Source organism: Oryctolagus cuniculus, chromosome 1 (genome assembly GCF_964237555.1).
Source record: "Oryctolagus cuniculus chromosome 1, mOryCun1.1, whole genome shotgun sequence".
NCBI classification, from domain to species: Eukaryota; Metazoa; Chordata; class Mammalia; order Lagomorpha; family Leporidae; genus Oryctolagus; species Oryctolagus cuniculus.
The window spans coordinates 177,964,852-177,979,532 of record NC_091432.1 but is presented as its reverse complement, the minus strand read 5'-3'; the positions used below and the strand labels follow the sequence as shown (position 1 = coordinate 177,979,532).

Below are 14,681 nucleotides of genomic sequence, written 5' to 3'. Positions count from 1 at the left end.
AGGTTTAAGTATGGCTTTCCCCAATACTTTAACTTTCCATGATTTTATGTCTGTTTCCCATCAAAAAGCATCATTCAGTGAGTAACAGAATGTTGTCATAACACAAACTGTCAATAGCATGCTACCAAAAACTCAGTAGAATGCATAAAAATGGTACTAAAAATTAGCATCTGATATGGAACCCTAAAGCTTCCATCCCAGGCCCTGAAAGATAATGTTTCTTGAATGTATATTTCAGCAAACATGCATAATTAGAAGCATGGGTAGAATGGAAGGGGGGGTGCAGAAAAATGATTCTAAATGAGTAATATCAGCTCGCAAGCTGAAGATGAGTATCTGCTCTTTCCAGCATCTGCAAAGTAAGTGACCCCATCCTCACTGCTGAATAGCATTGTTAACCTCCCATTGATAAGTAGTTTACCACTAACATATCAGAACACGTCAACGGTGATGTCCAGGTGTGGACAGAAAGCCGGAAAATTTCAATAGGAGGGACTCCTGAGGTCTCTCTGAGTTCTCTTTACTGTTGTTAAAACCTGAAATGCATAAATTACCATTCTGTTGTGTAGTGATTTCTAGGTTGCATCTGACTTGAAAAACAAATTACAAAGTGGCCAGTGTGGGCTGGCTACCTTGTCCCGTAGATGTCACCACTAATGTGGCTCCTTCTGTCTATTACGCATTTGCCTTGGGCTGTCGAACGTGAAGACTCATTTTCAAAAGACAAGAAGTGGGGAAGGAAAATCCTTTCCATTACCCTCAAGCAGTTAGAAGTATGTGGGGGTTTGTATTTCAGGACTATTTTGTCTAATTTTATGACTTAATTTCCCCCCAAAAGAACATAACCTGGGAGAATGGATGAGTTGTAAACATAATGACCTGGAGAGGGTATTTGACTTCCTGAATGTTTAATGGGTGCAAGGCCATCTGCTTCTCCATATGGAGCTCTTATCCTTGCCTCATTTGAAGCCAACACAGTTAGGCGCCAAGACAACAGGGGGAGGCAGCCTCCTTATGCCTCATGGCTTTATCTTTTATAGAATTGATCGAGCTCTTTATTTAAGTTCGCATTTCCTGTTACTACATCTCAGCGTACAAAGCTGATTGTGTCCCCCTGAAACTCTTTTTTTTCATGAACAAAGTGAACCCCCTAATAAAACAGTGTATCTGTGAGCTAGTGAATTCAGTATACTAAAAATATTTTCACTGTATTGTGTGTACTGATACATAAAAAACAATGTTAAAAATGGTTTCCTTGTTTTTAAGTGATTCCTCTGAAACCTTGTAACTGTTAACTCTTCCTCCCCGTGAGGATTTTTTTAAAGTGTTTTTCTGTTGTGTTTTTAAGGCGCTAGCGAATACTCTGTAGACGATGAGTGCTTGGTGAAGTTACTTAAAGGATGCTGCCTCAAGAACTTACAGCGGCCCTTGCAAGCCGAACTGTGTTTCAACTATGTCATGGAAAGGTACCAACACGCTATAAAACCAAACTGAGCACACACTGGGGTTTGGGGAAGTTGTGAGAAGGCGATGCAGGATGCTTGGTCTCTTGCTGCTAACCTTTCACTTGGTGTTACTGGGAAGAGAATCCACTAGCTTGCTTTGTTCCTGGATAACATGATTATAGTCCGCATGGAACACAGCTTTCTGCATTTTTACTTGGTGTTTAAAACACCTCACAAAAACCAAGATTGTGGTGCAGCTCTGAAAGTGAAACTGTCCAAGCTCTAGAAGTGAAACTGTTTCTTCAGACTTTTTTTTTTTTTCCATTTTATTTGAACGGTAGAGAGGCAGAGATAGAGACAAATGGAGAGAGATATTTTGTCCATAGGTTCACTTCCAAAATCCCCACAACAACCAGGGCTGGGCCAGGCCAAAGCCAGGAAAAGTCTGGAACTCCATCTGGGTCTCCTATGTGAGTGGCAGACACCCAAGTACTTGAACCATCACTCTACCTCCTGGGGTGCACACTTGCAGGCAGCTGAATTGGAAGCAGAGTAACTAGGTATGAGGGCACTGTGGCACAGTGGCTTAAGCTGCTTCTTGGGATGCCTGCATCCCATAACGGAGTGCCAGTTCAAGTCATTGCTACTCTGCTTCCAATCCAGCTCCCTGTTAACATACCCAAGAAATAGTGGATGATGGCTCAACTGCTTGGGTTCCTGCTCTCCATGTAGGAGAATGCTGCAGTCTGCTGGATGGCAGGGGTGGAGAAAAGGAAAGAGTAGAGAGTGCTTCATCCACTGCTTTACCCTGTAAGTGCTCCCAACAACTGAGACTGGACTTGGTCTAAGCTGGGAGGCAGGAACTTAATCCAGTTCTCTCACAGTGGTGATAGGAATCCAGCCACTTGAGTCATCACTGCTGCCTGCCCTCAGTGTCTGCATTAGCAGGAAGCAGGAGTTAGGAGTTGGAGCTGACCACTGAATCCAGACACTCCAGGATGGGATGTGGCCATTCCGACAGACATCTCCCCTTCTCTGCCAGTTGCACACCCCCAGGGTTAATCATTCAAGTTCAGCATTCGTTGACCTGAGAGAGAGTAAACAATTATCAGGGCTGGATTTATATTAAAGAATAAAATATTATTACATTAAAACATACTGTTTAGTTTATTAGGTCCCATAGCTGTGTGATGGTGGCTTTTCTCTGATAGTAGGCTTAGTGATGCACCTGCTTTCTGAGGAGTAGAGAATGATACATATGTTGAAAAAGAATGATGTTTTCTTGTTCTGTTAAGACTTCCTTGTGTTTGGTTTGTTCTTTCAGTGAAAAGCTACTGAAGTATGACCACTACCTAGTGCCCTTCACTCTGTTTGAGTTGGCATTTTTGTATAAAAGCCAAGGGGAAATTGATAAGGCCATAAAGGTCCTAGAAACCGCAAGGTAAGTGATAAACACTGCTTTTCCTTGATTGCTGTGACATCAGGAATATCAATACCATGATAACAACAGAAACATTATACACTTAAAAATCAACAAATTGGTGCAAAATTAGTAACAAGGTTACATTTGCTAACTTATTCTTGGTTTATGCTCCTGACTTTTGCTGTTACATTGCTATTTCCAACCCTCTTAATGCCTTCTTGTGATCATTGACAGATGTGTAGGTATCTGGGTAAGGGATTTCTAACAAATTGTCTTCTATATTAGGACTCAGAAAACTTTTAACGTAAATGATTAGATAGTATTTATGACATTAGTATAAAATCTCCATTACAACTGTTCAGTTATATCAAAAGCAACCATTGAAGAAAAATGAGTGTCTAGATTTGGTCTTTGTATCATAATTTGCCAACTGTAAGCATATTCAGTCACATCTGTTGTTTCCTTGAAGAGCCACTGATTCCATGATGCTCTTTGATCTACCTCTGAGTTCTTTCGGTCTGCTATGAGGGCTTCAGAATATTTTTATCATGTTTGCTGGATAATTGCTCTTAGACGGGTGATGATGTTTCACTTAAGTAAGGCAGACACCTGTGTTCTGTTTGCCTTCCACTCTTCATTCAGTGGAGAAAGAATGCCCTAATAGTTCTAAGTCATAAGTAATTTAGTGGTTCATTGATTTGCTCATGTATTCCAATTCAAATGTAAAGAAACTTCAGAAAGTTCATGGAAATGGATGTTATGAAAAACTACTCATAGATTTCAAAACTTTTTCATTAAAATAAATGTATTTCTTAATTGCATTTTCCATGAACTTTTAGAAGTCCTTGTGTGTCCACTGAGCATCAGCTGTGTCCTATACAATAGTTAAGGCTCTCAAGAGATAACTGTAAACTCAACAGTGTTTCTATTCTGTTAGCTGGAGGGAGATGTTAAACAAGTAAGAAAAATCTCAGTGGTATATGTTTTGCTGAGATTTACAGTGTGATACCTGGGTGTTACTTTACATTGATTCTAAATGATTTTCTTGAAGAGGTTATGTTGTAGTTGGGATTTGCATAATTAAAGCTACTTTTGAGGGTTTTGAGGGTTTGGTGTTGTGGCATAGCACTGCCTCCTGTGATGCTGGCATTCCACATGGGGGGCGGTTTGTGTCCTAGCTGCTCCACTTCCCATTCACCTGCCTGCTAATAGGCTGGGAATAGCAGCAGAGGATGGGCCTACTGTTTGGGCCCCTGCTGTCCAAGTGGGAGACCGGATGAAGCTCCTGGCTCCTGACTTCAGTTTGTCCCAGCCCTGGCTGTTGTGGCCATCTGGGGAGAAAACCAGCAGATAGAAGATCTCTCTCTTTCTCTCGCCTCTCCCTCTGTCTCTGTAACCCTGACTTTTAAATAAATAAATAGTAAATCTTAAAAAAAAAAAAAGCTAGTTTTGAGAAAATCAGTCACCAGGAGAGGGCGCTTTCCTGGCAGAAGCCACAGCCAGGGAACCCTTCGATTGTGAAATTAAGTCAGTAGGTTGAAATTAAGCCACTAGGTTGATGATTATGCTTTTTATTGACTTGGAGAATAAAATAATTTAAGGACGAGAAGGAGCTTCTCTTTTGGACCGTGATATTTTGAGGCATCTGTTAGATATCCCATGTGAAGATAGTAAGTTGGCTGTCAAAAACACATGCAAGATTGAGGATGAGATTTCAAAGTCACCAACACAAGAGACAGTGATATTTAAAGCTACGGTACTTGATGAGGTCATTTTGAGAAAGTTACATATCTGGAGAAAGGTCTAGCATAGTGCCTGGGTTATGCCGTTTGTCAGAGATTAAATAATACGATGAAGAAGATTAAGCTCTTCGTAATAAGATTATGTGAGTTAGGGAAATATCTAGGAAAGCCAGCTGAACAAAATGTTTCACAAAGAAGACAGAGTGGTCAGTTATGAGGGCAGCTGCTGAGAGGTTCGGCAAGGTTAAAGAGAATTGGCTGCTGCACTTGGCAGCAAGCCAGTCATTGGTGACTTTTGACAAGTGAGCTGAGAGGAGAAATGGAATCAGCTGCTTGAGACAGCTCTTTTAGGATGTTTAATTTGAACAGAGTGTAGTGATGGAGTGGAAGCTTCAGGGGCATGGAAAGCCAGAAAGGGCTTCCTTAAAGTAAAAAAAAAAAAAAAGGTAAACACATCACTTCTTAAGTTAATATATGAGTGTATGACTGGTATTTCAACCATAATATCTATGTATCATCAAATACAGCTATTAGAAAGTTAGACTATAAATACTGCTATTCCAAATATTCAGTATGTGGACATATGCAAGTCCTTCCTGTGAAGTGCACAGTGAGACAATTTTTTTTTTTTATTTGACAGGTAGAGTTATAGTCAGTGAGAGAGAGAGACAGAGAGAAAGGTCTTCCTTCCATTGGTTCACCCCCATAATGGCTGCTGCGGCCAGCGCTGCGCCGATCTGAAGCCAGGAGCCAGGTGCTTCTCCTGGTCTCCCACGTGGGTGCAGGGGCCCAAGCACTTGTGCCATTCTCCACTGCCCTCCCCAGGCCACAGCAGAGAGCTAGACTGGAAGAGGAGCAACTGGGACTAGAACCCAGCGCCCATGTGGTTTTCTGGCGCCGCAGGCGGAGGATTAACCAAGTGAGCCACGGCACCAACCCCGGTGAGACAAATTTATAATGATGAATGTAAATGACAAGTATTTTACAACTGAAAAGCAACTGGAAGTTACCACTGAGTCAAAGCAGTGTCAGTGATTTAGACACACATCCCAGTAATTTCAGGACTCTCAATTCTCTGCAGTTCCCCTTAGGTATGAGGGAACTTCAAAAAAGTTCAAGGAAAAATTAAATTAAAAGATAAATTTATTTTGGCATCAAAAATTTTGATGCCTATTTATAATCTTTTCTTAATACACATTTTTCAATAAATTTGTAAAATTTTGTATTTAGTTTTTATGCACTTGAAAGACCGACAAAGCGAGAGCTCCACTCTCATCTACTGGTTCACTCCCCAAATGCCCATAATGGGTAGAGCTGGGCCAAGCCAGACCTGGGAGCTGGAGTTCATCTAGGTCTTCCATGTGGGTGGCAGGGACCCAGTTACTTGAGCCATGACTGCTGTTCCCAGGAAACTGGGATCAGGAGCAGAGTCAGAACTCAGAGCCAGGACTTGAACCCAAGCATTTGCATATGGGATGCAGATGTCTCAATGGAGGCTTAACAATTAAGTCAAATTCCTGCCCCCTCCCCACAATGAATTGTTTTTGGTGAAAAACTATTCATACATTTCAACTTCTTTTGCACTTAAATGAACTTACTGTTTAACTCCATTTTTCATGAAATTTTTTTAAGTACTTTCATATTAGGAGCTTTGCCAATTTGCCACTTTAGGTGGCTAGCCATGTAGAAAATACTCAGTAACATCCTTTGGTAAACTCTAGTAATATGTTGACTTTGGTAAACTCTAGTAATACATTTTCTGGGTTACCAGTAAGTAGCCCTTAGAAATGTGTAAGGCAAACAGCTATAGAAAAATATACCAATACAAACAAGGTGGTTGTAAGACCATTCTGTGCAGCTGTCCCATTTTGCAGATTCTTAACAGTTCTAACTAGGTAAAGTCAACATGGATTATCTATGTAGGGTTTTTAAATGACCTTTGAGTTTCTGTGGTTCATTCTGGCATTGGTCTGATTGTTACATAATTATTGATCAAACCATTGATACTTGTATGTAAGCAATGGAATAAGTAATTTTGGCATTCTCAGTAATCCTGCTTTCATGCAATTGTTCCAAGGTATTTTTCTTTTTTTTTTCAGTCATTGGTTGTGTTCACCATGTTTAAATGAGCCTTCCTTAAAACCTTCTAATTTAAAAAAGCCAAACTTGGGGCCAGTGCTATGGTGCAGTAGGTTAATCCTCTGCCTGGGGAGCCAGCATTCCATATGGGCACCAGTTCATGTCCCGGCTGCTCCTCTTCTGATACAGCTCAGGTGATTGGGCCCCTGCATCCAAGTGGGAGACCTAAAAGAGGCTCCTGGCTCCTGGCTTTGGATCGGCCCAGATCCTGCTGTTGCAGCTATTTGGGGAGTGAACCAGTGGATGGAAGACTTTTCTGTCTCTCCCTGTCACTGTCTGTAACTCTACCTCTCACATAAATAAGTAAAATCTTAAAAAAAAAAAAAAAAAAAACAAAAAAACAAAAAAAACCTGTTCAGTTTGCTAGACCCTCCTCATAACCTTCTTGCTGTGCTTGTGAGTGCCTTTGTGATTAAGTAGAACCTTGCTGATCAAAGTATGACCTTTGGAACACCACCAGGAAGCTTCTAGAAATATAGACTATCACTGTCCTCTGTCCTGTCACCTCTTACAGAACCAGGAAGCTGTACTTTCCTAAGATCTACTGTTATGCCTGTTAGGGTTTGAAAGTAAATAAGGAGATGAGCGAAGGGGGTGGGGAGGCTGCTTGTGCCCTGGGATACACAGATGGTTTGACTGTACAATTTTGTTGTTATTGTCTTCAGAAACAACTACAAGGACTATTCCCTGGAGTCCAGACTACACTTCAGAATCCAGGCAGCCCTGCACCTCTGGAGGAAACCTTCCTCAGAACGTGATTGATCAGAACACCAACTATGGAATGTTCCCTCACTTGGCATCACCACCTGCTATAGATTAGATCGTGTATTAAAGTGGAAATATGTTTATGTGAATAAGAGACAAAAAATCCAATTTTATTATCAATATTTGCTGTCATCTGAATGATGATTTACTGTTGGTCTACATAAATTTTTTTCCCTATGGAATTAAATTCAATAGTATCTAGAAAATTTTTATTTTTTGCATCTCCAAAAAAGATTTCATATTAGATTTTAATTGGGAGGTGGAGAAGTCTTTTAAAAGACTTACAGGCACATGTAGTCTAATTAGATTAGTTATTTTTTAATATCAATGTGAACACTGTTTAAGTAGCAAATGTCCTACATGTTGAGCCATTTTTAGGTTTCTTGGTCAGTTAAACTTCAGAGGTATTCTGTTGCCCAGTATTTAAATTTCAGAGGAGAAATAAACATCACTCATATTTTAAAATAGCTAAACAATGACCTTCTGAAAACTCTGAGGAGAGCAGGTGGAGGGCATGGACAAGGATGGGACGATGCAATTTGTGGTTTAAAGACACTTGCATCCATGTGATGAAATACTAAGTTATGGGCTTTTTTAAAAAAAAATCTTCATGTTGGTTAAAGGTGGTGACATTTTTGAGAGACTATCCAGTTTTTGAATGTATTTAAGTCTATTATAGCAAAATTTAGAATTAAAAAAACATGTATATCTAAAGGGAAATAAAAGTCATATTTTGGAAATTATCCTTAATCTTAGCAATGAAGCCTGAAATATATACATTGGTTATTTTTCTTATAGGAAGCAAAGTTCCTGCTGCTTTAAATGATATGTAATATATCCATAGTTTTTACTTCTGTGTCAGTGAGCAAGATCTAATTTTCTAATCTCTCTAGCACTGTGATTATTCCTTGTAAATATTTGGACTTGTGCTTATTAGTCCTTGAGTTAGATGACAGGGCATGGAGTGAGAAAGAGCCCAGCTCCATATGGTCCTGGCTCTGCCACCAGTGAGCAGTTAACAAGGTGACCTTTAGGGGGTCCCTGGCTCCTTGTGCCTCTCACCGTATTGTCATCTGTGAAATGGACAAAGAACAGATGACTTCCAAGGTCCCTTTCAGCTTTATAACTGTGAGTCTGTGTATTTATTTTTTACAATGTTATTTGTAGTCCAAACCACTCCCACCTACTGTGCCTTTTATTTTTCAATCATCACCATTCCTCCCCCTACTTCCCCGGTATGTGTAGTGTGGCTAAGGACCAGAATGGATCCAGAGAAAGGAAAAAAAGTTCACGAGTTGACAAATCCAGGTTTTATGCTTTCTATTTCAGTTTTGAAGAAGAGGAACTTTGTCATGGAATCCTATACATTTGAACAGGAAATGAGGAGTTTATCTTTGTTGGTTACTAATTCCATGACTTGAAGTAAGTGAGTGACCCTTTCTGGGCCTTGCTTTCTTCAGTGGGGAGAGCAGCATTAGGGTTTCTAAGCATCGGTTACCATCTCAAAGCTATTGACTGAGGTTGTAATCTTTGAAAGAAGCATGGACATTCAAAAAGCTATAAATTTATTAATGCTTTTGGCACCAACAGTAGCCCAAATTATGAATTTGCTCCTTCCTTGCTGTTCCCGGTTGCATGAGCCTGTGTGCAAATGGTGTTTGGTGTTATTTCTTTCAAGGTACTGATTCTTTTTATTTTTAATGATTTATTTATTTATTTGAAAGGAGAGTGACAGAGAGAGGGAGAAAGATTTCCCTCTGCTGGTTCATTCCCCAAATGTCTACAACAGTTGGAGCTGGGTCTAGTGAAAGCCAGGAACCCAGAACTCCATCCAGGTCTCCCAACTGGGTAGCAGGGACTCAAGTGCTGGGGACATCATTTGCTGCATTCCCAGGCACATTAGCAGGAAACTGGATTGGAAGCAGAATAATTGGGGCTTGAACCCACACTCTGATATGGGGTGTGGGAGTCCCAAGTAATGGTTTAATGAGCTGTGCCTCTACGTTGGCTCCTAAGATGCTGATTCCTGATCAACACTTAGGCTGCATTTCCAGTGCAGGATGATAAACACAACTTGAGTCAGAGTACCACTTCTTCAGATAGATCAGTATGTGCTATAAACATGAATTATGTAACTTTAATTACAAAGAGGAGATAAAATTGACTGTCATTATAGTTTAAGTTGCAGTGGAAAATACTTTCCAGAATTATTGTTGTGTATAATTGTAAAAAAGCTTGTAAATTGCTTAGGTGAGCTCTGGTAGCATTATTTTGTAAAGCATATATACCTATATTGTTTTTGTGGGAAGCTGCAAGTCATAGCTGAGTCACTCAATGTTCTACTGTAAAATGAAAAATTTTTAAGCTAATAGTTGTTTTATTTTAACTATTTTGAAAGACATATAACAGAGAGTCATCTGTCCCATAAATGTTTTCCTTTGTTATGTTTTCTTCTTTTGCTTTTATTATTACTTCCTGTTCTTTTGATGGACAATCTATGCAGTGGATGTTTAAGTACTGTAATATCATTAGTGCTAGAGATGTTTGTTTCCTGTCATGTTCAAGGTATTGTACTGGCACCAGTTGCTGGCGACATCAGCTAATATTACATTTTTGGAATTACTTTATGATTTTTAGGATATTCTTTGAAGAATGAATATTGAAGTAGCAATGTTTTATTTAATCTTTTGAGGTGCATATATGAGGGGATTGGACTGCCAGTGTGTCTGACAGTGCAATTTGTGTAGTTCCTGGTATGATTGCCTTTTTTGTGGTTGTTTTGCTTTGTTTTCTTTTAAATGGGGAGTCTGAGTTCTGATAGGTGCTTTATAAAGAGGTTGTGCTTTGTAGGGATAATGACAAGGAAAGCATGATTCCTGCTTGACAATTAGTGGAAAATTAATTACAGCTGCTTTTGACATAGATGCTGATGTTCTCTATGCTCCTGGGTACACAAAGGTCTCAAGTCATATGGGATAAAATTAATTGATTATTTCTCTCTTCAGAGAGCAGAGATGAAACAGAAACTGTAGGGAGGTGAATTCTCAAGGAATAATTTCTAATCAGTGGAACAGTCCAAGAGGCTGATACAGTGTGACTAGCTCTTTTGCAAAAGAGTGAATATAGCAGCAATATGTGACTGTTATTCAGACCTGGACTAGAAGCGTGGAAAGCTTGGACTAGTTGGTTGTTGAGGCCACGCTATGATTCTTGCTCAGGGCTTCAAGTCAGCGGGTTGTGTGAAGTTGTTAGTAGAGGTAGGTACATTATGATAGGTTCTGAAAGTACCTGTTATTAATACTCATCATTATTCCACTTCTGTTGTTTTGCTAGTAGAGATTTTCCACCCCTTGGATATTTAAAAAAATTATTTTAAAAATGGTCTTTGAAAACAACTAGAAAAATTTCTGGAGTTTCTCTGGTTAATTCTCAAAACTTTTTCACATCGTGTCCTTTCCAACCTCTGAACAGTATTGCTTCTCCTTCCTTCCTGCTTGGCCAGTACAGTGGCCACGTCCCACATGTGGCTTTTGAGCCCATGGGATGGCGAGGGCACGTTGGTACTGCCAAGTGTCAAGGGAGCATTCTTCATGCATGCACTTTTCTTTAAAGGCCTTCCAATGTCTGGCTTCCTAGAGTTCTGGCTTTGACCTGCCATCTACTCTGCCTACCCTCTCACCATGGTAACATTGTCAGAAGCACGGCTTTTTCTGTTCAAGTGCCCTTAAACTGTCATCATGTTTGCTCTGCAGGTGATGAAGGTCATTGGCATGTTTGAATGTTGTGCTCTGCCACTTCCATCCATGCAGAACTCCTTATTCTTATTTGTAAGATTACTATTTAAATCTAATTTTATAGACATTCTTCACTTTTCCAGGAAATACAACTGTTAGAATTGTAGAAGAGTGATTCTTACATCTGAGATAGCAGATTTCATGATTAAATTATCTTCCAAGATAATAATATTCTGAAAAATTCAGTGACATCTTTTCAAGCACTTTATGTTATCAAGGTTTTCCCATTGACTCAACTGGCCTAGTAGTTCTAAAGGTTCTTAGATACAAATTAGCTACTAAGAAAATAATTTGGCAGATTATTTATTTAATATTATGAATTTTATGCCTTTTGCTGCCTATTGATTTTTCTGAAAATTGCTGATACCTAAGTTACATGCATAAATATAATTAAGACCTATTTTTGGTCTCTTTAGACTGTGCTTAATTAATTGCAGCTAGTTAATTGCAGTTATTGATCAGTAGATAAATATATAACACTGTATAAATATTAAATAGACAATGTTTTATACTATTCTTTCAGAAGAATTATATGATTTTTTCTACATTGTTCTTCCTCCACCAACCCAATTACTTACATTCTTTCTCTTTAAGTATCAGATTGCTTATTGTAGAACATAATATTGCTTCCTTGTTGGTAGTTTGTCTTTCATACATTTGCTATTAGATTTGGTGGCTTTAAAACTGTTGAACTTGAAATGTAGGGAAAAGTACATATGAGAATTTTTACCATCAAGGAAAACCTTTTTGGGTTGAGTAGTTAGGATTTGATCATGATGCTTGAAACTGCTTCTTCAGAGGTACTGTTGAAATCCAACCCAGTCCAGTCTGTCTGTAGCCTCATCATTTCAGAAAAAAATGACACACGGACTACTTAGCATAGAGAGATGGCTGAGCAGGTTCTTGGCCTGAACTATTCAGCGGGATCTGTAGATCCAGCTTCAGAAGACATGTAAGCCCCATTCCTTCCTATGGACAGTGTACCCGTGACATGTGTCAGCATAGTAATACTGTAACACGACTTTGTCTAGAAAAAGCAAAGCAGCTGCCTCATTGTAATAATGCCTACAGATGCCTACAGACTGAATGCTTAATAGGAAAAGTCAAGTACTTTAAGACCAAACTTCATGAAGTAAAATTTGTTGCATAGTAACAAACCAGTATACCTTGTATGATAATCTAGTAGTTCTAAGAAATGCATACTTTAAATGGTGAACTTCAGGGATGCTGGCACATCCTAGTGGGAATTTTTATTTTATTGCTATGTAATATCTTCTAGTAAATTGGTTTAATTATTGGTAGTTGGCAGGCACCATTTGGAGAAAAAAGTAAAAGAAACTGATCTCACCTAAGTAAATAACCAGTGAAATTGAATTAAGAATTTAAAGTAGAGTACTTTTTTCAACTTTAAAGGAATTATATTATTTTGAAATGCTGGAAGGTTTTATTCAGTGTGAAGGTGTGATGCTCTGTGCTTTGGGAATCACACAGACATTTGAATTCTCTATTGTTGATGAATCCGAATGGCCAGGTGGCAGTTTTGGGGGTGGTAAATAAGTTTAAATAATTTTCATTAATTAACTTTTTTCCTAAAGAGATTGTTCATAGTATACAATTGCTTTCTGTAGAGAGATTTGTGATATTTTTTAAAGAAAATAATTTATATGAAAAGTTTATGGTAAACACCTAAAATCTTAGTATATTGCTTCAATTTAATGTCCTAAGAAAACAGTGCTGTTGGGTTCTGTTTAAGATCTGTAGAGGGAGAATATGTGTATTTCACTGTTATGTGCTGACCAGAAAAATTACTGAATTCTCAATAAAATGTTGTTTTCTGATACTGTATTGGGGAAAATTCTGTAACTAGTTAATGTTTTAAAATTATGTTTCCCTATTGCTGACTCTTGGCATCCAAATACTTAAATGAACACCAATTGAGTAATTTACCTAAAAAAGAACTTCAAAAAGTTTGTGGAAAAATTGGATTAAAAGAAATGTATTTTAGCAAAGGAATTTTGAATTTCACTTATACTTTTTTCAAATACACATTTTCCATGAACTTTTTGAAGATCCCTTTGTAGTAGTGTTTGAAATATTTATTTGCAAATGTGGATAGGGACATCTATGTGTTTTCATGTAAGTTTCTAAATTATAAGTATAGCCAAATATATATATATATGTATATACATATATACATGTGCATATATATATATATATAATGAAAATGATTAGTTCATTACTGAAATTTATTCCCAAAGCTTCATTTGGGAAATTGTGCTTTGCCTTAAAACATACAAAATAGACCTGTCTTGTGATGTAGGCACCTAATCATAATCTTAACTTGACGTGTAAGAGGATTTCTACTTTCACAACATGTGTTTTTCCACTTTTGCTTGAATTAAACAAAAGTAAGGTTGGAAGCCTTAGCATTTTGTAACTGATGGGAAATCTCCTGTTGGATCATGACATCCAATCTACCTGTATGTACTTTGCAATGCAATTTTCTCTTAGTAAAAATCATCAACATTTTATCTCACTCTTTCTTTATTACATTTGAGCTTAGATCTCTTTCTTTCCCATTCTCAGTGGTCACACTTTTACAGAGAAAAACATTTTTAGAAGCTGAAGATATAATTTCTATGTAAAATGAATGTGTTAGTAACATCCATCTGCTGATCAAGTAGGCACCGGTTCTGGTATCAGAAAGTGAAATAGATTGTCGCTATCAAAGCATTTTATCTATACAAGTGACAAAGAAAACTGTGAAGTTCTGATATGTTTAATATAGAAATGACATTCCCAATGAGTATTCTCTTGCTGATTTTGTGTTAATGGTATCATCTATGATTTGTGAGTTAATGCTGATGTGAGACCTAAGTTTCCAACATGGAGACAGCAGTCCCCATAGCCTATTTTTACCATTAAGATGTTTTTGAAAACAGATGTCATCTTAGAAATTATATTTTTAAGTGCAGATAGATGATCACAGCTTGAAAGTCAACATGTTTTATTTTTGATTTCTTAGTATTATAAGAGTACTGTGTATCATTAGATATGTGTTTGAGTTGGAGATTTCTTCAGAAATCTGTATTTTCATATTGCTACAACTGGTTTACCTGCAACATGCAATTGTTATTTAAATAAATTACAGTTGATGGACTTACAGTCTTATTGTGATTGGTCTACATGTGAAAGCTGTATGCAACATATGTCTACTGGCCTTTCATTGTCTTATGATGTAAACTTGAAGTTTTCTTTCTTTTTTCCCTCTCTAAACTTAACAGGCAAGTATGAAAGCCCTTCTTTGTGTGATGTTCTTGGTTGAGTGCTGGGTGTGAACACATGAATGTGATGACAGTTGCCTCTAGGGAGG

At 38.1% G+C, this 14,681-nt stretch overlaps 1 protein-coding gene across 4 annotated transcripts in view; it reads left to right on the top strand.

Annotated features, from left to right (window-relative positions):
- TTC39B (tetratricopeptide repeat domain 39B) overlaps positions 1-14,467 on the top strand; it is a 146,389-nt gene extending 131,922 nt beyond the window's left edge. For all 4 annotated transcript variants that reach the window (XM_070052366.1, XM_008254654.4, XM_051845482.2 and 1 more), the window contains 3 exons: positions 1,349-1,466; positions 2,770-2,886; positions 7,415-14,467. In XM_070052366.1, coding sequence (XP_069908467.1) covers positions 1,349-1,466; positions 2,770-2,886; positions 7,415-7,511 — 332 coding nt within the window. In that variant the 3' untranslated portion in view covers positions 7,512-14,467. The remainder of the gene's footprint in view (positions 1-1,348; positions 1,467-2,769; positions 2,887-7,414) is intronic.
- The last annotated feature ends 214 nt before the right edge of the window (positions 14,468-14,681 follow it).